Source organism: Bos grunniens, chromosome 14, assembly GCF_055505025.1.
Source record: "Bos grunniens cultivar Pamir isolate PY7600 chromosome 14, Bosgru_T2T1.0, whole genome shotgun sequence".
In the NCBI taxonomy this organism is placed as follows: Eukaryota; Metazoa; Chordata; class Mammalia; order Artiodactyla; family Bovidae; genus Bos; species Bos grunniens.
Genome location: NC_141178.1, coordinates 1,398,032 through 1,424,377, shown reverse-complemented (window position 1 = coordinate 1,424,377; position 26,346 = coordinate 1,398,032). Strand labels below are relative to the sequence as shown.

Below are 26,346 nucleotides of genomic sequence, written 5' to 3'. Positions count from 1 at the left end.
GCCCATTCCCAGCGGGGACCGCCTCGCCCCGCCCCCGCCCTACGTGCAGGCCCTGTGCCACCCAGCCCGTTCCCAGAGGGCGCCGCGCGCCGCCTCGCCCCGCCCCCTCCGCGCCAGCCCCGCCCCCCTCATCCCGCCCCCACCTTCATGCCCCTCCCCCTCCCCGCCTGTTCCCAGCGGGCGCCGCGCACGGCGTCGCCCCGTCGCCCCGCCTCTCGCCCCGCCGCCCCTCCCCTCGCCTAGCCCCTCGCGCGCGCGGAGATGGCGGAGATGGACGTCGGGCGGCACTGCCAGGTGGAACGCTGCAGGCGGCTAGGTGATGCGGCGCCCCGGCCCCGGCCTCGGGGGTCCGGGCGGGCTCTGCCTCCGGGGCGGCGGGGCGTGAGGGCCGCGGCGCGGGGCGGAGGCTGAGAAGGGGCCGGGCGTGTCCCGCGGGCCCTACAGTTGGCCGGGTCGGAGGCTTTCTGGCGGCCCTGGGGCCTGGGAGCGGCTTGTCCCCCTGAGGGGCCTGCGCGACTCCTGGAAGCATACCCGGCAGCGCCCGCTCCGGTTTCCAAGGCCGCCTCGCCGAGGAGCCGCGCGCGCCCGCTGCTGTTTGACGAGCCCGGGAGGGAGCGCGTTTCGGTGTGGAAACCGGGAAGGTGCCCCGTCCCGCCGCGGCGATCTGGGTCGTCGTCCACAGCCCTTCCGTTGTCTGTCAGGGAAGGACTGGGCTGGGTCAGCTCTGAGCCTCGTTTTCGCTGGCTGCTCAGGGGACGGACTTCAGTGAAAAGGCCCCAAGCATCGCCTTGGGAGCGTGTCTGTGCGCTCTCAGCTCTGTCTTCTTCGGCTCTGACTGTTTCTGACTCAGTAGACGTTTACTGAGCACCTGCCTTGCTTCTGGCCCACGTAAGGGTCCAAGACATGGCCATTTCCACAGAAAAGCTCTCAGGGTAGTTCGCTGCGTTTTAGAGCTTTAGTCAGGTGATGTTCTGTCTCTGCTGAACTGAGAGACCTTGTGACACACGGAGTCCAAGCTCACAGCCAGTGGGCGTGTGGCACAGGCCTTAGGAATGTGCAGCAGGCAAGTCCTGAAGCCGAGAGCCACACAGAACGCCGTCTGTCTCTAGTACCCGGCTTGCACTCCAAATGGATGCCATCACATCTGGCTCGTGCTGTTACACATCTCGGGGCCAAACAAGTTTTCTCTCCCATTGCAGCTTCAGTCGTTGGTAGCAGGTACCCTGTCACTATTGAGAAGGGCTCTGGGGGTTAGCCCAGAATTAGTGGGAGTGCTCCAGTTGATCAGTGATGACCTGTTGTGGACGATGGGCTAAAGGGCTCAGTCCCTCTCAGGCTTGTTACTTACAGGACTCTGTAGCTTTCACCACTGGCTGTGATCCTCTGCCATTCAGTAGCAAGGACCGATGTTTCTTTGCAGACTCTCATAGGGAAGCTTAGCCTATTGGGTTTTGACCATAAGTGATGTAATTCTGGTATACCTGATTATCAAGTCCATGATATCTACCATCTGTGACATAGTTCATCTTCCCTTCCAACTTCAGGTGTCTCTTAAAATGTATGCACTGAAATGACGCCAGGGTCTGGCTCTTTTGGAGTTCGGATTTCTCGCAGTCTCTAGTGGAGAGCAGTTAAGATTTAGAGGATATTGTGAGTGTACTCGGAGAAGGCGATGGCACCCCACTCCAGTACTCTTGCCTGGCAAATCCCATGGACGGAGGAGCCTGGTGGGCTGCAGTCCATGGGGTCCGCTAAGAGTCAGACAGGACTGAGCGACTTCACTTTCACTTTTCACTTTCATGCTTTGGAGAAGGAAATGGCAACCCACTCCAGTGTTCTTGCCTGGAGAATCCCAGGGACAGGGGAGCCTGGTGGGCTGCCGTCTATGGGGTTGCACAGAGTTGGACACGACTGAAGTGACTTAGCAGTGAGTGTACTAGATTTCATTTAGCTTCTGGATGAATAGAAGAATGGTGTCAAGTGTTAGGAAGTTACCTTAACTCTTACCCCTGGGTCCTCTTAGTTTCCATCTAATATTTAGTTGGTCACCAAAGTGTCTAAAAGTAGCAATCATGCACATTTTCCCCGTTTTAAAGAGACATAGGAGTTTTGCAGAGTAATGTGTATTTCAGTTTTCTTCTCTTTGACAAATGTATATCTACATACCTGCTATGGAACAGATGCTTACAATATCATGCTTTCAGGACAGTAGTGACAGTGCATTAAGCTCACTTCTCAGGTGAGGGAAGAACTATATTAGAGTCCTCTTGTCCCACAAGCAGCAAGTAGCCACGGGTCCCTTTGGGTTACTGTGCACGTGTTTTAAGTCACTTCTTTCATGTCTGATTCTTTATGACCTTACGGGCTATAGCTTCCAGCCTCCTTGGTCCATGGGTTTCTCCAGGCAAGAATACTGGAGTGGGTTGCCATGCCCTCCTCCAGGGGATCTTCCTGACCCAGGGATTGAACCTGTGTCTATTACATCTCCTGCATTAGCAGGCAGGCTCTTTACCACTAGCACCAACAGGGAAGCCCTGGGTTACAGTAGGACCTCTTTTTTCTTATGGGTTAAGATACCCTGTAAGATGAGATCTTTTGGAGTAATAGTGGCTTTCTCTTAAGTGCAGTACTTTCTGTTTTCATTTTGTAAAGGCAGTGTGATTAGATACATCCAGCCTCACTTGTCTGTGTTCTGTAATTTATTATGAGGTACATTGAAAACAGATTAGAGAATGAATGATTATATTCAGTGATTTGTGGTCAATTGCCACATCTAAAAACAGATGCTTTCGTGTGCTTTCCAAAAATTCATTTCCTGACTTAATTGTTGCTTAGTCCTAACTTAGTTGTTCCTTAACAGCAAGGAAAGAAACAATTCAGGACTAAATTTTTCACTATCAATCCATCTATTTAATTTCTGGAATATCTTTGAACATGTCTCTACCTAGTCACCCCAGGATTTTTCTCAGAGTTTGAGTCTATTCAAAACAAGTGAATTGTTGTAATTATTCTTGTTAATTACAGTTCTTACCTTACTATTATCTTTTACATATCTCATTTAGTTTTTACAATTACCCTATGAAGTAAGTGTGGCATATAACACAGGTATGTACACACAATAGATATACATACACACACGTATACATATCCACACAGGTGCAATGTACTTATATCCTATTTTTATCTATATTACCTAACAATATATTTTTGATTTTGTATACATATACAATACCATATACTGTATCTATATCTATATATATATCTAGTGTGTGTGTGTATATATGTGTATATATATAACCCAGAGCTCTACTGTTAAGTAACTTGCCTAGCATTGCTAGATTAGTAAGCAGTGCAATCAAAATTGAAATCCAAGATTGTCACTTCAAATGCAGGATTTTTGTGATATATGTTCCTCAGAAGCAACATCTGGTAAATATGGGAAAAACACTCACAGAACTTTTTTTCTGATTTAGTCTGTTACTGCAAGTAATATTTATCTCCTGATAATCTGGTTACTTCAGAGCACTTGAGGTTGTGATAGCTTTTGTTTAACCACTGCTTGCTGCACTAGGATATTGTTCAAAAGGAAAGTTCTGCTGTAGCCACAGTTCAGTGCTTGATTCCTTTTTACGTAAGAAACCTAAGTCAAAATCCGTTACTGACCAGAACATATAACATTTTCCCTTTACTGTAGATTTTCTTCCATTTGTATGTGATGGGTGTTCAGGAGTATTTTGGTAAGTTAAGCTTTCATGCAGGATTTAGAAGTAATTTTAGTGTTGATATGAGATTTATTTCTAAAAAGCAGAATGATTTAAGTAGTTTGTACTTTAGCCATTGATACCTGATATTCACTAGAATAATCACTTGAGGAAAAAACAGATTAGTCATAGGCTCTGATTACTTATGCATATATGTGGCTAGTCTTTAAACTTTCTAGAGTTACGTGTGTGAGTTTTATGTAAAAATTATGTGTATTAATCACAAGGAGAGAATATATCCAGAATATAAAGAATATGGTTTTTAAAATCCAATTATGATTATTAGTTTTTATTTTTATTAGTACAATGGAAAGAGTCCAACCTATATATTTCTTAAATTGGGTACTATATGGCCTTTGCATATATATTACATGCAATGTAAAACCTGGGAACAAACAAGAATTTTGGAAAATGTATTTTCAATTAAACTTTCAAGTATCAGGCATTTAATGTATTTAATAGAACACTGAAAATAAATTCTTTTCAGACAATAGTTCAGAAAGACTTATTAGAAGTAAATAAAAATAGTACATATGTTTAAGTCATTCAGAACTAGAATACTCCTTTGACATATTATTATTGGTTATTTTTGAGAAATAAAAGGAATCAAAAGAACCTCTTGTGTTTTCACATACCTTAGAACACTCAAAGTAAAAAGGTAATTGAGGTGAATTATTTGCACTCACACTGAAGTGGAACAGTAGTTGGGTTTTAAAACTTATGAGACTATAGGCGCTCTGTCTTTTGTTTGTCTTTTCAGCTAAGTCTTGTATGCAGAGTTGTTAATGTGGTGTGAGTGTAATTAATCTTAAGGATTTAACCATTAAAATATCTCAAATTTCTGCAGTTATCTTTAAGTACGTTATTTGATTACATTTAAATAAACACTTTTTTGTTGTTGCTATTTAAGCCTTGAACACAGGAGCAGAGAGTCCCATAGCTGTCCTGAGGTATGTTAATATCTCCTAGTGAAACGTATTTGTATTTCAGAATTAGATTCTATTTATCTGTTTACTTTGGTTGTGCTGTGTCTTCCTTGCTGCTCACAGGCCTTCTGTAATTGCAGAGAACAGGGACTCCTTTCTGGTCTCAGGGCGAGGGCTCTAGGCACCGAGGTGCAGTGGAGCTGTGTTCAGATTCGGGCTCGTGGGCTTCAGTGACTGTGACTCCAGGCCCCAGAAGGCACGGGCTCCAGTAGTTGTGGCCCATGGGCTTCAGTTGCTCCACGGCGTGTGGGATCTTTCTGGACCAAGGATCGAACACACGTCCCCTGCATTGGCAGGCGAACTCCTGTCCACTGTTTTGCCAGGGAAGTCTTGATTCTGATTAAAATTTGGCATACTAAACTGATTTATAAGAGACTGTTACTTTATATTTTTTCCCAATTTGTTTTAAAAATAAACTTGCCTACTTGGTATTTATAAATTTTTATTCTTATAATTTTCATTCCTTTATACTACTGTTCTGTGGAGGTAGCCCACTTTTAGCTTCAGGCTCTATATTTCTAAATATGTAATGGAATTAACATCCTCATCATATGCTCCCTCCAGTTTGCTTCACTGTTGTGCTCATTTTCACTGGTGCCTGGGGTTAGGATTCTGTGGTAATAAACTGTGCTGACTCCATCAGCCTTAGATCATCAGGAGCAGGTTTCTGCAGTCCAGCAAAATCCCTACCCTAATTCTGACCACGTCAAAGATTAAAAAGAGCTGTTAGATAAAAGCCAAAATACCATCTTTATGACATGTAAAGAATAAGTTGAATGATGAAGCTTAATGTAGAGCCAAAAAGATCTTCAAAGAAAATCCAGAATTAGGTGGATTTGCCACCTGTCACAGCAGTGCTGCACCAGGTTAGGCCTCTTAGGAAATAAAGAGAAAGCTGAGCCTAATTTTCCTGAATTTGTAATCAGAGAAGTTGCTCCACCTCCTTTGGGTCAGAGGTCGGCTGGATGTTAAACTGAATTCACTCCATTTGGAAAGAAGCATTTGCCTGCCATTTTGCAGTTGATATTTATTCCTTCCCACCATTTACCAAACACTTTACCAAGGATTTTTACATCTGTTCTCTCAATTATAAAAATTAAGATTAAATGAGCTTCAGTCAAAATCTGGCCTTCTGAAGTTTTGGTGATTTGAGGGAAATAAAAATTAATTAACATACTGGTATTACTCAGGATTAACTGGAGAGAAATACTCAGAGTCATACACTAAACATTATTTCTCACGTAGCTTATAAATCTCTGTGCTTTCTTTTTTCTTGTGATATAATTTGCTTTCTGTGAATGTCTCATAGAATGTCTCTCAGTTAGATCTTATTAATTAAATAGTGAAATAAAAATCTTCTACCTTTAGACCATTGAAATGAATTTGGAAAAATGGTTAAGAAATTACTTCCAATGAGATGTAACTATATTTTTATAGAGAATACCCTTTGGTCATGGATTTCAAGCAATTACCATTGACCCTTGAATGACACAGGTTTGAACTGTGTGTTTCCCTTACATGTGGATCTTTTTTTTTTTTCATTAAATGTGTGCTGCACAAAGCGATGAACCTGCAGATGCAGAACTGCAGCTATGGAAAGCTAACTGTGAAGACACACTCGGATTTTTAACAGTGTGGGGAGTTTGTACCCTAACTCCTGAGTTGTCCAAGAGTCAGCTGAGTTCATTTAACTCTAGAAACCTGGTTACTTAGTACTCACAATAGCCTAAGTGATCTGGATTTTTTTTTTTCTTAATTTCATAAAATCTTTTTCCTCTGGTGTAATATTTGCTAGTAATACAGTAGGTGGCACTAGTGGTAAAGAATCTGCCTGCCAATGCAGAAGATGTAAGAGGCGTGGGTTCTACCCCTGGGTTAGGAAGATTCTCTGGAAAAAGAAAATGGCAACTTACTTCAGTAATCTTGCCTGGGAAATCGAATGGACAGGAGCCTGGCGATCCACGGTCCATGAGGTTGCAAAGATCGGAACCAACTGAGCATACACACAAAAAATATATCGTTGTGAAAACTTTTTTTAACTCTGTGTATCATGGAAAAATATAATTTTAAGTGTTGTTTTACATATATTTAAGCCTCTAAAATCAGTGTGGAAGGTGGATATGACTTTTCATTTGAGGAGTGATGGGCTGATTTCCCAGTCCGTGTAAGTCACTCAGTTGTGTCCAACTCTTTGCGACCCCACAGACTATATACAATCCATGGAATTCTCCAGGCCAGAATAGGAGTGGATAGCCTGTCCCTTCTCCAGCAGATCTTCCCGACCCAGGAATCAAACTAGGGTCTCCTGCATTGCAGGAGGACTCTTCACCAACTGAGCTATTACTGGGACATTGCTGTGTAGTACGTTACAAAGTAGAAGACTGAAATCGTGGAGGAGGACAGAGTAGTCATTTTAACATGACTTAGAAGGTAAACACGCCACAGTAGGGAAAATTTGAAAATGTGGGGCCGTCAGTACAGTAATCGTTCTGCACACAATTGTTATAATCTGTGCAAGATTGTGTGGGTTGCTTTTACAAGTTGAAGCAAAAATGCTCTGGATATCGAGAATAGATTTGTTGATTTACGTTTAATGTGAAATATGATGCCATACCGCCCTTCCACCTTTTCAGGTGACTGTAATCAACGAGAGACTGAAGTCAGACACCAGTACATCTCACCCATGCTCCTTCAGGGACTGTGCTGAGAGAGAGCTTGTGCCCATTATGTGTCCTTCCTGTGAGAAGAACTTTTGCCTGAGGTGACCACTAAGACCGTTCAAACTGTGTCTGTTTAAGTCACATGCAAGCACATGAACTACTGTCCCTCTTCTGTCGCTCACAGACACCGTCACCAGTCAGATCACGAATGTGAAAAACTGGAAATCCCTAAGCCTCGTATGGCTGCCACTCAGAAACTCGTTAAAGACATTATTGGCAAGTACCTGGAAAGCATGTTTGTTGTTTACTTACTGCCGTATACTCTTGAGTTCAGAGCCCTGCTTCTGTCAGCTTGCCGGTTACGGAAGGTGCTGTTAGCAGCCCTGATGGTTATAACTTGCTATAGATTTTGAGGACATTCTCGTGACAGTATTTTTCCAAGTCTTACCTAGCCAGTGGAAATTTGGAAATTGCATGGAAATATCCGGTAGGTGTTCTCTTTTGCTGGACCACTTGTATCAGCTGGTTACCGTCTTGGCTAGAAGTTCCATTCATGAAGCTAAAGTAGTGGTTTACGTTCTTCAAAGACTGAAGTTAGGACTTCCTGGTGGTCCAGTGGTTAAGAATCCTCCTGCCAATGCAGGGGACACGGGTTTAATCCCTGACGTGAGAATATCCCACATGCTGTGGGGCAGCCAAGCCTGTGTGCCCTGGAGTCTGTGTTCCTCAAGAGAAGCCTGAACACCGCAACTAGAGAGGAGCCCTCTCTCACCACAACTAGAGAAAGCCCGCGTGCTACAGCGAAAACCCAGCACAGCCAAAAATAAATAAGTAAAAATTGAATGAAAAAATAAAATGTAAAACTATTAAAAAAAAAACTAAGAAAATGAAAGAAAAAGATCCCTTTTAAATAAAAGGACTAAAGTTTAAGCCAAGTCAGCTGTCCTCTGAATGCTGCTGATAATCTGACATATGAGGAAAGAATATATTTGTGATGTTGACCAGTGTTACTGCCAACATACTCAACTGAATTTTCATTTTATATTAAGGATAATCAGATCAGATCAGATCAGTCGCTCAGTCGTGCCCGACTCTGCGACCCCATGAATCGCAGCACGCCAGGCCTCCCTGTCCATCACCAACTCCCAGAGTTCACTCAGACTCATGTCCATCGAGTCAGTGATGCCATAATAATTTAAATTAAATTCTATTAATTAAGTAAAAAATCTTCTGTAACACTTCTCTGTAGAAGTGTTAGTGATTGCTTTGGATTAAATAGATTTAAGTTGGAAAGAAGGACATGTAACTTAAGTTTTTTAATGTGCAGCTCACTTACGTCCACTCAGTGCTATTTTTCCATTGTTCTTGTAAATATAATATCTACAAAATGAATGTGGTCTCCATATATCTTTGCTGCTGCTGCTGCTGCTAAGTCGCTTTAGTCGTGTCCGACTCTAGTATATGTAATTCATATATGTTTCAAGGCCACAGTTAATAAAACTTTGGAAAATGTGCAAGTTCCTATTTGCTTATATCCCTATGCTTGCTTCTTAGATTCCAAGACAGGAGAGACAACAAGTAAACGACGGAAAGGTGCAAAAAATAGTGAAACAGCTGCAAAGGTAGCACTGATGAAATTAAAGATGCATGCTGCTGGAGACAAATCATTGCCACAGGTTGGTTTTCGATATTTAGGAAACAAAAAGGTTCCAGATACGATTGGAGCCCCCTTTGTAGTCTTCCCTTTCATGAGTAACAGCTAAACCTGAACTCCATGTGTATCATTTTTGATACTACAAGGTATAAGCCTGCATAAATAATAGTCTTGCAAGTTTTTTTTGCGTTATAGAAATGGCTGTAAGCCATATATATCGTTCAACCTTTTTTTTTTTTTACCCTTGGTATCATGTTTTTAAACATATATCCGTGCTGATATGTTTAGTCTCTTTCATTCATTTTGGTAGCTCACATTTTTCTGTAGTATGTATGTACCAGTTTATCTATTCTCTTAGTGAACACAATTCAGATTCCTTTTCCAAGCTGTTTGTTGTTATAAACTGTTCAACAGTGAACACCCTGTGTATACATGGGAACATTTCTCTAAGGCAGTTTCTTTCAAGCTCCGTATTATCAACTACATTTTCTACAACTATCCAGTACATATGTACCTACATATATACCTTAACACAGTTTTAGTAAGTAAGATCTAGCCTCATGAGGATGTGTATCTACTCTGATATTTTTTGTTCTATGTAAAGACTGTTGACTTTATAGCCCCTGAAGGATTGAGACCATCAACTTGAAAAATGATATTCCAGGGAACATACCTAGAAATAGAAAACTGGAGAATGGGGTTTGCTCATCTTTGGCTTTATTAAATATTGTCAGTTTTTTATTGTCAGTAATTGTACTGATTTATCTCCTTCTTGCAGTGTCTGAGTTCCCTGACAGTGTTGGGTATTATTCATTATTACCAGTCTGACAGATTGAAATGACACATCACTGAGGTTTAAAGTTGAATTTCCCTGTGATGAGTGCGGTTCAGCTCCTTTGCATATGTTTATTGGCTATTTGACTTTCTCTTGTGAATTGCGTATCTTCTGCTGGGTTGTTTGGAACTTTTAAAAAGGTCTATAAGGGTCTGTATATTCTAAGTTCTGATCTTTTCTTGATTAAATCAAATCCCTTATGATTATACAGTGGAAGTGAGAAATAGATTTAAGGGACTAGATCTGATGAACTATGGACTGAGGTTCGTGACATTGTACAGGAAACAGGGATCAAGACCATCCCCATGGAAAGGAAATGCAAAAAAGCAAAATGGCTGTCTGGGGAGGCCTTACAAATAGCTGTGAAAAGAAGAGAAGCGAAAAGCAAAGGAGAAAAGGAAAGACATAAGCATCTGAATGCAGAGTTCCAAAGAATAGCAAGAAGAGATAAGAAAGCCTTCTTCAGCAATCAGTGCAAAGAAATAGAGGAAAACAACAGAATGGGAAAGACTAGAGATCTCTTCAAGAAAATTAGAGATACCAAGGGAACATTTCACACAAAGATGGGCTCAATAAAGGACAGAAATGGTATGGACCTAACAGAAGCAGAAGATATTTAAGAAGAGGTGGGAAGAATACACAGAAGAACTGTACAAAAAAGATCTTCAAGACCAAGATAATCACGATGCTGTGATCACTCATCTAGAGCCAGACATCCTGGAATGTGAAGTCAAGTGGGCCTTAAAAAGCATCACTATGAACAAAGCTAGTGGAGGTGATGGAATTCCAGTTGAGTTATTTCAAATCCTGAAAGATGATGCTGTGAAAGTGCTGCACTCAATATGCCAGCAAATTTGGAAAACTCAGCAGTGACCACAGGACTGGAAAAGGTCCATTTTCATTCCAGTCCCAAAGAAAGGCAATGCCAAAGAATGCTCAAACTACCGCACAATTGCACTCATCTCACATGCTAGTAAAGTAATGCTCAAAATTCTCCAAGCCAGGCTTCAGCAATATGTGAACCGTGAACTTCCTGATGTTCAAGCTGGTTTTAGAAAAGGCAGAGGAACCAGAGATCAAATTGCCAACAGCCGCTGGATCATGGAAAAAGCAAGAGAGTTCCAGAAAAACATCTATTTCTGCTTTATTGACTATGCCAAAGCCTTTGTGTGGATCACAATAAACTGTGGAGAATTCTTCAAGAGATGGGCATACCAGACCACCTGACCTGCTTCTTGAGAAACCTATATGCAGGTCAGGAAGCAACAGTTAGAACTGGACATGGAACAACAGACTGGTTCCAAATAGAAAAAGGAGTATGTCAAGGCTGTATATTGTCACCCTGCTTATTTAACTTATATGCAGAGTACATCATGAGAAACACTGGACTGGAAGAAGCACAAGCTGGAATCAAGATTGCCGGGAGAAATATCAATAACCTCAGATATGCAGATGACAACCACCCTTATGGCAGAAAGTGAAGAGGAACTAAAAAGCCTCTTGGTGAAAGTGAAAGTGGAGAGTGAAAAAGTTGGCTTAAAGCTCAATATTCAGAAAATGAAGATCATGGCATCCGGTCCCACCACTTCATGGGAAATAGATGGGGAAACAGTGAAACAGTGTTAGACTTTATTTTTCTGGGCTCCAAAATCACTGTAGATGGTGACTGCAGCCATGAAATTAAAAGACGCTTACTCCTTGGAAGGAAAGTTATGACCAACCTAGATAGCATATTCAAAAGCAGAGACATTACTTTGCCAACAAAAGTCCGTCTAGTCAAGGCTATGGTTTTTCCTGTGGTCATGTATGGATATGAGAGTTGGACTGTGAAGAAAGCTGTGCACCAAAGAATTGATGCTTCTGAACTGTGGTGTTGGAGAAGACTCTTGAGAGTCCCTTGGACTGCAAGGAGATGCAACCAGTCCATTGTGAAGGAGATCAGCCCTGGGATTTCTTTGGAAGGAATGATGCTAAAGCTGAAACTCCTGTACTTTGGCCACCTGATGCGAAGAGTTGACTCGTTGGAAAAGACTCTGATGCTGGGAGGGATTGAGAGCAGGAGGAGAAGGGGACGACAGAGGATGAGATGGCTCAATAGCATCACTGACTCGATGGACATGAGTCTGAGTGAACTACAGAGTTGGTAATGGACAGGGAGGCCTGGCGTGCTGCAGTTCATGGGGTCGCAAAGAGTCTGACACAACTGAGCGACTGAACTGAACTGATAAGGGTATATGTTCTAAGTTCTGATCTTTTCTTGATTAAATATGTTGCACATATCTTCTCTTGGTCTATAGCTTGTGTTTACTTTGTTTTTGATCTCTTTAGTGATACAGACTTTTTAAATTTTAACGCACTCAAATCTATTAATTATTTCTTTAAGATTGTAATTCTTAAAATGAGTTTTTTACTTACATTTTCCTTTAAAAGTTTTATTGCATTTTTTTGTTTAGCTTTTTATTCCATCTGGAACTTAATTGTAAGTAAGTAGAGGTAGAGATTTATTCCTCCCCCTCTCAACCAATGGGCTACTTATCATAACGTAAGAAAGTGAAGAGTTCATCCTTCTAATGTCGCTTCTGTTACAACCAGCTTGTTCTGTAAATGTGGGACTCGTCTAGGGATCTCAGTTCTGTTCCTTTGGTCTGACTCTCGGCATCAATATTGTACTGTGTTAATCGTAGTAGCTTTTACAGTAGTAAGTAGGAGAAGGCTGTCCACCTCATTCTTGGCTTCCAACTGTGTCTATTCTTGGCCATTTATTCTTTTGTAAAAATTTTAGGATCACTTCGTCCTGTTCTGTGAAATGCTGATTTTGATAGAAATTGTGCTAAACTTTAAGTAAGAGACAGTGGACATCTTTAAAATTTCATTCCTCCTATTCATCTCCATAGTCTATCCCAACTCTATTTAGGTCTTTATTTATGTCTTTAAATAACATTCTATAATGCCTACCATTCACATTTAGATGTCTTAAGTTTATTTGGCTCTTCATAACTTATGCTGCCATTATAAATGGTAATTTTTTTAAATTAACATTTTCCTAATTTGGTTATTGGTGGTTGTTGTATAATGTCTTTCTGTCTAGCAAATAAACTCTGGTAGTTCCCATATTTTGTAGATTTCCTGTCTCGTTTTCTGTGCAGTCACATCTTCTGCAAATGGTAACTTTGTGTGGTTTTTGTTTTCAAATTTTCTTCTCTGTCACTCTTCCTCCTCCTTACTACTCTTGTGTCACTGTTGGCTGAGACCCCCGCCACCGCGTCAGGTCACGTAAGTGACAGCAGGGCTCTCCATCTTGTTTCTTTCTTTTTTTTTTTTCCTGTCTTGTTTCTGACTTCAGTGCAAATAATTCTAAAGTTTCATCACTAAATATTATATTTGCTGTGGATTTTTGATAGTAGCCTTCCTTGGGTTAACAGTGTTTTTCTATTCCTACTTTTCTAGGAATTTGTATCAGGAATGGGTAGTAAATATTGCTATAATTTTTTTCCTCCATCTAGTAAGACGATTATCTGGAGAAGGCAATGGCACCCCACTCCAGTACTCTTGCCTGGCAAATCCCACGGACGGAGGAGCCTGGTGGGCTGCAGTCCATGGGGTCGCTAAGAGTCAAACATGACTGAGAGCCTTCACTTTCACTTTTCACTCTGATGCAGTGGAGAAGGAAATGGCAACCCACTCCAGTGTTCTTGCCTGGAGAATTCCAGGGATGGGGGAGCCTCGTGGGCTGCCGTCTATGGGGTCTCACGGACATGACTGAAGCGACTTAGCAGCAGCAGCAGCAGTAAGATGATTATATAGTTTTTTTCCCTTATTAATGTAATGAATTACATTGATCATCTTCTGTTGTGAATCACCCACATATTCTCAGATAAACCACTTGACTCTGGTATATAATTCTTCTGAAATGTACTGCTAAACTTATTCACTAATATATTATTTACTGTTTTGTCCTGACATTAGTAACAAAAAAAACCAGTTGAGTAGCTTTCCTCTTCTATTCTTTGAAATAGAGGCATATTGTTCTTGAAGGTTTAGTAATGGTTGTTACAGCCTTCAGATTTGTTGCCTTTTGTAGGGGGAGAGTTTTGAATACTAATTAATCTGTTAAATAGTTCCTTGGTTTATTTGGATAATCTATGTCTTCTGAAATATATGTTGGTAAATAACATTTTTCTTAAAAATTTCTGTTTAATACAGATTTTTCAGCTTATTGTTACGTTCCCACATCTCTGTTGTGTCTTTCATTAGTCCTTCATATTTTTCACTTGTACTTTGATTTCCCTTTGAACAGTCTTGCTAGGGGTTTGTGTTTACTTTTTTAATTTGCGTTTTAGTTTTTTCAGAGAGTCATGTTTTGGTTTTATTGACTTCTCTATTGTTTCTTTGCTTTCTGCTTTACTGATTTTGTTTTTATGTTATTATTTCCTTTTTTTGCTTTGCTCAGATTGTCTCTGATGTTGTTTTTCTAACTTCTCACATTGAATGGTGAGCTTACTTTTTCAACCTACTTATTTAGGTGTTTTTTTCTAGGGGAGGTAACTTTATTTTGGGTTTCCTGTGTGGCACTAGTGGTAAAGACTCCGCCTGCCACTGTAGGAGACATAAGAGATGTGGGTTCAGTCCCCGGGTCAGGAAGATCCCCTGGAGGAGGGCATGGCAACCCATTCCAGTATTCTTGCCTGGGAAATGCCATGGACAGAGGAGCCTGGTGGGCTACAGTCTATGAGGTCACAAAGAGCTGGATATGACTGAAGTGACTTAGCACACATGCATGCAACTTTATTTTAATACAATTTCAAACACAGAAGAGTTCTAGAATAGTACAAAGAATGTTTTCATACTGGTTACCCAGATGTTCCAATTACTTACGTTTTGTCCTGTTTGTTTTTTAATGTGCAATCATTCTGTTTGTCCACGTGCATATGTGTGTGTGGGCTCACTAACTTTTGGTCAGCCTGATCTATCAGGTTCTGAAACAGATGGTATTAAATAAAATCTCTCACTGTAGCTGTGGTTTTGTCAGTTTTTTCCCCTATAATTCTTAATAGTTTTGCTGAGTTCTATATTATCAAGTACATTTAGTTTTTTCATCATTACGTCCTCAGTAGGAATTTTTTGCCTTAAATCTATTTTGAATTACGATGTTTCACTGCGTTCCTTTTGGTGAATAGTTACTACTATGTGTGTATTCCTTTGTATTCAACTTTCTGTGTTGTTTTATTTTTAGAGTGTTTCTTGTAAGCTGTATGTAGCTGGACTTTGTTTTTTTAATCCAATCTGATAATATCTGTCTTTTATAGGTGAGTTGAACCCATTTATATTTATTATGATCACAAGCATTTAAATATATTTTTTCTATCTTACGTTTTTTTTGCTGATTGTCCTTTTGCTGTTGTTATTTATTTCCTTCCAGTCATCTTTTGTATTGATTGAATTTTCTATATTCTCTTTTATTCTGCTGGTCTAGAAACCATTGATTATAAACTTCTTTTAATACTTTTTTTAATGTTTCTTTTTTGAAGCCTTCCTTATTTTTCAGTTATAGAAATACTACATACTTTTAACAAGGGTAATTTAAAAAGCTGTATCAGGGAAAAAGCCAAACACCCCCTCCTGTGTCCACGTTCATCCCACTAAAGCAATGGTTGTCAAGTGAGGGTGGTTGTGCCCCTCGGGGAGGCCTGACAGTGTCTGCAGACCATTTTGGTTGTCACCCCTGTGCACGGGGACACGACTGGCACAGCAGGCAGAGGCCAGGGGTGCTCTCGGCACGGGACAGCCCCCGCAGGAAAGCACCGTCCAGCACGAGGTGTCAGCAGTGACGTAACTGAGAGGCCTGCTCTAGAGTGTCCAGTTCTTTTATGATTTAAAACATAGTAGCAGAAATTTCTGTAGCACTTACTTTGTACCAGGCCCTCTTCTAACACATTTAATCCTCGCAGCAGGCTTGTGAAATATATACTATTATCTCTGCCTAATAGATGAGATAATTGAGGCACAAAAATGTTAAGTAACTTGGTAGTAACACAGCTAGTGAGAACTGCGAACTGGAATCAGGTGGACTGGCTCAGAAACCATGTTCTTAGCACACTTAACACTTTACCACAGAGCGTGCAGGTCTGTACATAGAACTTTTCCCCCTGCATCATTAAGATTTGTGTGTGTATACATGTATGTATGTACTGACATAAGTTATTTATATATATCCACACCCATGTATATATTAATATATGTATGTATATTTTACATAAAGTATCTACTGGTATATGTATGCAAAGATATAAAGAGTGCTTTAGGATCATTATTTCATAAAAAGGGCATCATATTCATTTAGTCAACACTTTTTTTGAATACCTGCTATAAATCAGGCCCTGGGGATATGACAGTAAATTGTTAAAGTCCCTGCCATATAGAGTTTATATTCTAGTAGGATGAGATGGTTATTTAATGTATACTACAATTTTCAGATAGTGATAAAGCCTATAAATAAAAATAAAGCAGTTTTCAGATAGATAATATATTCTTTGAGCTCTGTATATTCCTCTATAAGTTTCTAACAGCAGTTCCTCCAAGGGAAATAGTATGGTTTTAAATCATTTTCTTTGAAAGATGGATAATCCAAGGTATCCTGAGTTTCGTTGCCTTTTTCCTGTTAATGAACATTCACTTCGTTTCCCATTTGGGTGACTAGTTCCCTATTTCTGATTTCTTTTGTCTGTGAGATAGATTCCCTGGAGTATGTTTGCCGAGTCCAAGGGTATGTCTATTTTAAATCCTTATAGATGTTGTCAAGCTGCTTTACAAAGAAGTTGCAACAATTTACATTTTTACCATCAGTAATTAGGATAGTGAACTTTTATTGACTGACTGTATCATGCCAAGCATTGTCTTGTGGCTCTGGGTTTTTTACCTCCCTTAATACTCATGACTATCCCGTCATACATCATTATCCTCATTTCACAGATGAATAATCTGAAGTGTTAAGATCACTTGCCTGGTCAGAACCTGCCATCTGCCCTGTTTAGTACACTGCCTCTTGTGGTCACTTATGAGCATACTTCTCCCCTCCTGTGGTGTCTAGTAACTGTTTAGATAATCTTTTTAAATGTGTTCAGTCTAATGGCTGTGAAAAGATATCTTCTAATTGTTGTATACTGTGGGTTTCCTTGACCATTGTTGAGTTTGTTGTTGTTGTTCAGTCACTAAATCGAGTCCGACTCTTTGTGACCACATGGACAGCCGCACACCAGGCTTCCCTGTCCTTCACTGTCTCCTGGAGCTCGCTCAAACTCATGTCCATTGAGTCAGTGATGCCATCCAACCATCTCATCCTCTGTCGCCCCCTTCTCCTCCTGCCCTCAATCTTTCCCAGCATCAAGGTCTTTTCCAATAAGTCGGCTCTTTGGGTCTTTGCGTTCAGTAGCCAAAGTATTGTTCAGTTTAAGTATCTTATTATGTTCATTGGCCATATATGAATGCTCTTCCCTGAATTGCCCTTGCATATCCTGTGATCATTTTTCTTTCACATTGTTATTTTTATTTCACTTTTATTTTGCTTGGTCAACTGTGGATATTCTTGGAAGAGAATAGATATTGATCCTTTACCTATAATCAGTCTGCTTTGGAAACTTTTTTTCAAAATCTATCAAATAATCTTGATTTTACTTACGTACCTTATTGACATATCAGTGTTCTAAATTTTTCTAGGGTCTGTCTTTTCTTTCATTTCTGGTTTGGTTTTCTTAGGGTTTTAATTTTTTTGTTCATCTGTCTTTAATTGGTCTGGAATTTGATTTTAACATATTCTATGAGCTAAGGATACTTTCTTCCAGTTGTTTAGCTCCTTTGCCCACTAATTATTAAATAAATCATTTTTGTCCTATTAAATTGAAATACCAGATATCACCTGCATGTTAAATTCAAGATTTATTTTTTACTAGATTTGTTTTTGGATTTCCTATTCTAATCCCTTATCTGTTTTTTACTTGTTATGTTAATACCAAGTTGACTTCATGTAATAACTTTATAGAATGTTCTAACATATGACCATGTAAATCCCATCCATATTTTCCCAAATTTTGTCTTAGCAGTTCTTTTTTTTCTTTTGGTTTATTCATCCATATGAACCTTACGATTATTATGCACACTTTTATTTTTTAAATCCATCTTGGGATCTCTATGGTTGTCATAATGGGACAAGGTTGTCAGTGACAGACTCCAGCAAATACTGCTGAAGGATGTAGGCTCTTTAAAAGCCAAAATGGAGAAACGGAGAGAAATCATTATGAAAAGCAAAAAAGAACACAGCTTGATCTTAGAACGTAGTTTCTTTTATCTGTCACTGTTTCCCACAAGGATGTAGGCTGTGAATAACAGTGCCTACAGAAGCCTGACTGCCTTCTCAGGAGGATTTCTTACCTTGTTGGCTTCCTCCTCTTTGTGCTAGGGATTCTGGCGCCCTCCCTACCCACCAGGTGTAAGTAATTGGTACAAGACCTCCTTCGTGTTATCAGGTGATTTCTGCAAAGTTAGGTAAAGTAAACTCAATTTCCCAGCAGCGTCTGTTAAATCCTGACTGAGGATCATTCCTGAGGATTTCTCTGATTTTGCTTTACATGATATATATTAATTTTGAGAGAAATGACATTTTTATAAAATTATCTTCCTGTCTACGAACTTTATGTCTTCTCTTTTATTTAGATATTTTATTGCCATCTGTAACATTTTATATGTTTTTCTTCATCTAAGTCTTATTCCTTGTTGAATCCGCCTGCAATGCTGGAAGTGTGAGTTTGGAAGATCCCCTGGAGGAGGGGCAACCCTCTCCAGTATTCTTGCCTGGAGAGGAGAGGCTCATTGCATAGGCAGAGGAGCCTGGTGGGCTGCCATCCATAGGGTCACAAAGAGTCGAACATGACTGAAGCCACTGAGCACATATAAACATCTCTAATTATCTTACAGATTTTCTTTCTTTGGTGAACAGAATACCTGTTTCCAGAACTTACTGTTCACACAGGAGGAAAAAAGGTCTTGATTTCTGTATATTCATTGTATTCAGTCACAGCATCAAATCATCAAATTCTTTTATTTATTTTAGAAGTTGTTTTGTTTTTGCCTTTGATTTCCTAGGTGTATAATTACATCCCATTGACAAACAGCTTTAGTTTTCACCTTTCAATAATTAGTTCATTTTCTTGTACTATATTATATATAATCTCCAATATAATGTTTTGTAATAATGGTGATAAGAGGCATGTGCTTATATTTAAAATTTTAATGATTAAATACCAATTCTTCTCTCAAAACCTAAAGTTACTTGAGATTGTATCCTCTTGAATAAGACAAAGAATTTGACATGTTTTCTGCAGTTGAGTATCTCCCATCTCATTGACTTTGTTTACACATGATTGTTTTTAAATCAGTTGCTATTTAAATTTGCAGTATATTTTTTGAGTTTCTTTTTTTCTTAAGACTCACTTTTGATTTGGCTCAAGCACATTCTTTAGTAGTTCATTCGTCAAGGGTCATTGTGGTAAACTCAATCTTTTTTGTCTGAAACTGTACTTATTTTCCCTCACTTGAGCTGGATTGTCCGTTTGCCTCTCTCAGCTCTTCTAATAGACTATTCACTGGCCTCTTTTGTTTATTGTTTGGGAAGTATGTGCTGTGGATCTTGCTCTTGTTGCTCTATGGGTAATCTATACCTTTTTTGTAACTTAAGATTTTTGTCTATGATATTTGCAGTTTCAGTGCAAGGTTTCTAGGTATGATTTGTTTCAATTACGCACCTTGACCCTTGAGGTACATTTTAGCTGTTGATCCCTTACCCTTAGAAAATTATTCTTGTTTTCTTTCTGAACATTGCTTCCTTCTCTTCTTTTCTGAAATTCTTATTGGACATGTTTTGGGGATTTATAATTTCTACCTTTATGTCTGTTTGTGTTGCCTTCTAGATGACTGCCTCAAATCCATCTTTCAATTAATTAAACCTTTTTATTGAATATTATAGAAATTTATTGTTTAAGTTTATTTCAGAAACTGTATTTTTAAGTTTTTTTAAATTTCTAATTGGTTCTTCATAGCTTTTCATGGTTCATTTCTGCCTGTTTTGGTTTTATAACTGTTTGTTCTGTTTTTATGAATATTATTCTTTAATTTTTCTCATTGTTCATCCTAAATAGGGGCTTCCCAGGTAGCTCAGTGGTGAAAGAATCTGTTTGCCAATTCAGGGGACACAAGAAATGCCAGTTCGATCCCTGGGTCAGGAAGCTTCCCTGGAGGAAGAAATGACAACCCACTCCAATATTCTTGCCTGGAAAATCCCATGGACAGAGGAGCCCAGAGGGCTACAGTCCGTGGGGTCACAAAGAGACACGACTGAGTGACTGAGGACCCACAGATATCCTAAACAACTCTTTAAAATGTCTTTTTCAAGTTTAGTTTCTCCTACCCATAATAAGCTAAGCTCTGATGTGTTTGGAAGTTTCACCTTCTAGCTTCTGCATGTTTGTGTTGAGCTTCTGTGTCTCTCCGAACTGTCTCACTCACCTCTCCCCGAGTCTTGCCTTTTCTTCCACAGGCCCACCTACCCACGCCCTTTGTTCCAAACCCAAGTCTGAGACTGACAGTTTTTGCTTCTGCTCTGCACAGATTTTCAGCCTACTGCAGATCCACTACTGAGCTAGAAGGCTTTGGCTTTGTTCCCTCTCAGGAGGTTGTATCTGCACTCTTGTGCCTCCCTGAATGGCAGCTTTGTGAGCAGCAGCCTAAGTCGGCCTGCAGCAGTGACTTCCTCAGCCTCCTCTGCTGGGGGCCCCATCCCCAACAGGCCCCTGCCTCCAGGCAGTCAGCCAGAGGCAGGGGCCCCCGCCCTGTGCCTTGCTTTTTCTCCTTAACCCGCCTCTTCTGGGCCCTGGGGCCTGTGGCTCAGCCCTCCTGCTGTCACTCTGCATTTCTGTTTCATTTTGGATACTCAGACATAGTTATTTTTTTACTTTTAGGTGAGGGTATATCTTTTAAAATTTCTCTTTTCATGTGTATGCTTTTATTGCCATGTTTCTGGAGCAAGAACTGTGAGGTTACAGAGTTGTCCCAAAGCTTGAATTTCCCATAATTTCTTCTTTTCCTGTTATATGTAATAACACATTCCACTGGTCTTTAACAAATCTAAATTTCTTAGTGCTAAGATGGAAATTGTGTTGAATCTAGTATTTCTTAAAATAATTGTGATCTTTCCCTATAACGGAGAGACCTTCCAGTTATGCCAAAATATTTATTGTAGCAGGAATTGGTCTATAAAGCCAGCACTTTTTTAAAGTGATTTTAGGAAAGAAGAGTAGCTCAGAAGCTAAATACCCTTGCTTCTATTCTTGTTTCTTACATTTGTAATTTTGCAAGAAAATGCAATATAAAGGAAGCATATAGGGTATAGAATACTAGAGGAACCATCTCTGAATTTCTGAGTCTTTCTCTTTTGTTGATGCGGTACTTTTCTGATTTTTAAAGTTTCTTTTTTTCTCAAAGGCCCTGCTATCTAAGTATGTAGTGAGGTCTGTTGGGGATTTTCTCCCCGGGACTTGGAAGCGATGAACCTGAAAGAATGACACTCAGACAGTCTCTTGCAAGGACTGACAAGTTTATTTCTGCAGTCAAGCCTTTTTATATAAGCAGGAACAAAGAGCTTAAAGTATAAGCAGAGTGCATACAGGGTTAACACATAATCAGTAAAAACATTTCAAGGACAGCACTCTAAGTGACTCATGTGCTTATCCTACAACCTGTTTTCTCAAGTAACATCCCTATTTATTATTAAATCTTGGCGCCGAGCATAACCAAAGGCAGGAGATGTTTTTCTGTCCACAGTACACAAAGCCGGGGTACTTCTGGCTCTTTGCCATTTTCCCAAGGACTTTCTCCTAATTCGGCTATTTTGTACTACGCTTCCCAACAAGGTCTTTCAGGTGAACAGAAATGTATATGTATCAGGAATTTTTCAGTTGTAAGAGACAGAAACGTGACTGAAACTCACTAGCCATATCTTCTCTTATATAATGAGAAGTAATGCATTGATCTGGTCTCACAGGATGACTGAAGTCCAGGACTCAAATGCTGTTGAGAGATGCCATCTGTTTTCTCGACTTGTCTCTTTCTGTTAGATTCACTGTTTTTCCTCTGAAAAAACTTTTTTACATTGGTTCAGGAGTGGCTGAGAGGCATGGGGGATAACTGTAGAAACTTTTGGATGTAATTTAGCAAGACTTAAAAACAAACAAACAAACAAACAAAAAAACCTCTGAAAAAAATGTTGCTCCTCCCTACCCCCAGGTTTTGAATGCAAAATCCCAGGAAATGATTAGCCTAATTTAGGTCACATGCCTATTTTTGCACAGATCATCCAGACTAGTGAGAGAGTCATTTCCTAGGCAGGTTGATAAGGAGTCTGGGGGTCCCCAAGGAGAGAGGGGTCTGGAATTCTCAAGGAGGAAGAAAGGACAAACGTTTGTTTTTCCTTGTCTACATTCCTTAGGATTATATAACAATAATGTATCCTGCCTGAGGACAGTCTCTGGATTAAACCTTCTGGCTAATTCTGTTATCTAAATATGTAAATTATGGGAGTAGGTCTGGTGAAGTCTTTACAACCTCCAGACATTCTTTGGATTCATTGGAGAGTATAAAACTTCATTGCTAACACTAGCAAGTGGGTACTCTTTCTGCCCCCTTCTGATGCCTATGTCAGAAGCTTTCTCTATCTCCTTTATACTTTAATAAAACTTTATGACACAAAATCTCTGAGCAATCAAGCCTCGTCACTGGCCCCAGATTGAATTCTTCTACTCTGGGGGCCAAGAATCCTGGTGTCTTCACGTGATTCAACAACAACCTTTCACTAGGGACTTGGGTCCTCTGCCCATGCATTTAGATGGATGCTGGGCTCTATGATTGTCTTCCCACTCAAAGGTGTGTCATCAGAGGATAAGCCTTCTCTGGCCAGGAGAAGCAAGGAAGAGATGTCACCAGACAAAACCAGATGTCTACCTCATGTGTATAACCTGTATTTTAAATTTTTATCTTTACAGACGGAAAGAATTTACTTTCAGGTTTTCTTACCTAAGGGGAGCAAAGAGAAGAGGAAAGCTATGTTCTTCTGCCGAGGATGGAGCGTCGGAAAGGCCACAGACTTCGCAGCTTCTTTAGCCAGCCTTAAAAATGACAACAACAGACTAACAGCTAAGGTAACAACAGGGTGTAACTTTCCCTGGAAGTTTTAGAATACTCTATAAAGCATGTTTATTTACTGCATATGATGTATTTCTGTCTTAACAGAAATTGAGGTTATGTCACAGTGTCTCAGGAGAGGCATTACCCTTGGATCATATTTTGGAAACCTGGATTGCTAAGGAGGATTGTCCTTTGTACAGTGGTGGAAATATTATCTTGGAATATCTGAGTGATGAAGAACAGTTTTTAAAAAATGTTGATTCTTACTTGGAATAGCCATGCAGGGACTCAAGCCAGAAATCACAAGGAAAATTCATCGTTCGTCAACTTCTTTTACTACAAATACTATGTGTGTGTGTGTGTGTGTGTGTGTATAAAAGTTCCTTTCGAATGCCATTGTGTCATAATTTATATTATTAGTCTTCTATTAAATTCAATTTGAATTTTTGTGTTTTCAAGTGTAACCATGAACTGACATCCAGTTAAACAAATGCTTGTATCTAATTAACTTTTATTAGTTTATGCTGTAATTACAACAACAAAGATATATTCTCATTTGGTTAAATGTCAGCTTTGATGGGCCGTGAGTCTACTCTACCCAGAATCTAAGATGAGGCAATGACCGTTTTGGGGGACATTGCCGTTCTTATGGTAGAAGAAAGAAATGGCTCTTAGAAGATAAGATGCATGACCTTTTGCTTTAAGCAAGACACATGACCAAGCCTAGTCTCATGGGGTGGGGAAGTATAGCCTTAGTATCTGCCTCCATTATGATGCGTAAATTGGTGTGTATACATGAATCATAGAAACTTAGAGGTCATCTCATTCACTCTACAAAGTTTGTAGATGAGGAATCTCAGGCCTAGGAAGAAGAAATTATTTTTTTGTTGCCACCTAAGTGCTTTGGGGCATATCTCTGATAAAAACCCCCTCCAGTGACTTCATCATTTTGTTGGTATGGATATATTACAATAAAAAGGAAGATGGGATAGCTGAAGTTCATTACAGGCCCTTTATATATACCCAAGCACAACTCATGCCAAAAGTAACAACCTTGTACCAACACATTAAAATTAATGCTCCTTACTGATGTCTTCCATCTATACTCCACAAAGTACCACTATAGAGAAGGAATGGAAATTATTTCTGTTTGTTATCTGTCCCTTTCCTACTTTGCAATAGACAGGGGTAGTGGCTTTAGGTTTAATTAAGGGAATAAACTCAGAATGTTTATTTCATCTCTAATTCTTTCTTCATACTGTTTTCATGCGGTGAATGGAGATAACTTCTGATTTCTATCAGCTGCTTATACATTCATTTATTAACCAAGTTATTCAAGTACCTTCTAAATGTAAGGATTTGATGCTAACTGCCATGGTGGATACAATGAAGAAATGCATACTTAATTAAAACTAAAATACAAAGCAGTATGGCAAGTGCCAAATGAATATATAGTAAGTGTCATTACGCTCTAATAACTCTTTTATGAGAAACCAGAAGACCAGAAGTAAAAATAATCCTTAAATATATTACCAAATACCAGAAAGTTTTAATACCAACTAATACCTTAGCATCTGTCATAATTACTTGCACAGAGTAAGCTGACCATGAATTGAACAAAAGCTAAATGTACCAGAAAAAATACCAGTGGGGTTGAAAAGAGAGAAAGTAAGGCTGCAGAGATTGAGCTAAACTTGAGGAGACCAAAGAACAGGTCCTGTCATGCCTGTCATGATTAGAAAAGAGAAAGCAGTGTGGTGGGAAGGACTTACTTAAATCATCAGAAATCTTATCTCGGATAGTTGAGTGGACTAGTTGGAAGAGACACAGTTGCCAGCATTCTTGGAGGCTATATGGATCCAGATGCTGGGAGGATCCAGATGCATTGTGGGCAGGAGAGGAAGTCCCTCAAGGGTCTCATTTCCAAATGACTCTTGCAGTCCGACCCCTTTCTCAGGCTTTCTTTTAAGGCTTTGTGTCTGCTTAATACGGAGAAGGCAGCGGCACCCCACTCCAGTACTCTTGCCTGGAAAATCCCAGGGGCGGAGGAGTTCTAAGGTTGACTGTACCCACCTTCCCCTTTAGAATCTTTTCACTGCTCACAGGCAACTAGAACTGAAAGTAGAAAACCCACAAATTGAAATAAGTTTTAAACTCAGATAAATGTTTAACGTACATGATGATAGAAATGAGTTGTCATATAAGCAGCCAGTAAAGACATGTGAATGATGAACTACTAGATTTTCCCCAGATTTGTCAGATTGTATTCTAGATAATTCTTAAGGAGAAGGGGAAAGGCTGCAGATGGAAGAATCTGAGGAAAGTAAAACTTACATGTCACACCTCTTTGATGTGGGAGACAATGACTGAATGAAGATATTTGGTCACAGAACATGAAGACGCTTTGGCTTCAAGTCCTTCACGTCTGTTGTTCTCGTCTTTTTAAACCAGGGAAGTTCCCTGAGAATTTAATTGAGATACCACAGAAACAGTTCCAGTGGCTATTTTCAGTACTGGTACACTGCATCTTGTTTTTCTTAATGTGATACATGGAAATAAAATTTATGAACTATAATGTATTGCATTCGAAATATTAACCTACATAAATCAAATTTTCAAAAACTTGTAAAAATGTGCAATAAAAACTGCTTGGACAGTTTTTGAAGAGCAAACATTTTATGATCTAAAATACTCAGTACATAACTGTCATGGTTAGATGAGACACATTGTCATGATTACATGAAGGGTCTGCTGAAATGGTTATATGATCAGAGACTACTAGTTCTATAGGCCCAGTAGTAGATAACTATAAAGGATTTTTTGTTGTTTTGTCTTTTTTTTTTTTTTCCTGCTTAGCATCACAAACCCCTCCTCTTGTCTAGAAAATTGAAAGCATTTGTGAGTCTATGGATTGAAGTCCAAAAAGCCTGATACTTTTCCTTATTTCTGGCAGCCCTCAAGCATATGGCCTAAGTTGGGTCAGTTGAACTGTCTTTGTCCTTAGCTGTGAACTAGGAGTAGTGTTACAAGGAAGGAGGAAGAATTCAGAGTTAGTCCCAGTGGCCCTTCCATCACCCGATTGGGTCAGAGTCCAGGTGCCCAGCAGCAGTGGTCCACTAACCAGACTGTTTCTTTGGCCGTGCGTACGGCTATATGCTTTCTCTAGGTTGCCAAGCTATCGGGTAACCACCCAGGAAATTGTTTTTCTACCCAAGGACACCGC

General features: G+C 39.8%; 1 protein-coding gene across 15 annotated transcripts; it reads left to right on the top strand.

The window, feature by feature from the left end:
• The first annotated feature begins 244 nt into the window (after nt 1–244).
• On the top strand, nt 245–25,782 carry ZFAND1 (zinc finger AN1-type containing 1). Of its 15 annotated transcripts, none has more exons than XM_086335763.1 (9): nt 245–294; nt 3,695–3,737; nt 4,672–4,711; nt 7,064–7,177; nt 7,381–7,508; nt 7,592–7,683; nt 8,962–9,083; nt 22,982–23,137; nt 23,229–25,782. In XM_086335763.1, the coding sequence occupies exons 5-9, from the start codon at nt 7,474–7,476 to the stop codon at nt 23,397–23,399; spliced, it is 576 nt and encodes a 191-aa protein (XP_086191889.1). In that variant the 5' UTR covers nt 245–294; nt 3,695–3,737; nt 4,672–4,711; nt 7,064–7,177; nt 7,381–7,473; the 3' UTR covers nt 23,400–25,782. The 15 variants fall into 15 exon arrangements, with proteins under 15 accessions (XP_086191889.1, XP_086191888.1, XP_086191894.1 ...); XM_086335762.1 differs by having other exon boundaries at nt 245–316; XM_086335764.1 differs by lacking the exon at nt 245–294 and adding an exon at nt 763–888.
• Nucleotides 25,783–26,346: the final 564 nt, after the last annotated feature.

What these genes read in the sequence shown, in the direction of transcription:
- ZFAND1 (XM_086335755.1), top strand. Translation starts at nt 262, where the DNA reads ATGGCGGAGATGGACGTCGGGCGGCACTGCCAGGTGGAACGCTGCAGG. An exon ending in GGAACGCTGCAGGCGGCTAG is followed by an intron (nt 317 to 3,694) that starts GTGATGCGGCGC and finishes CCTTTACTGTAG; the next exon opens with ATTTTCTTCCATTTGTATGT. An exon ending in GAGACAAATCATTGCCACAG is followed by an intron (nt 9,084 to 22,981) that starts GTTGGTTTTCGA and finishes TTATCTTTACAG; the next exon opens with ACGGAAAGAATTTACTTTCA.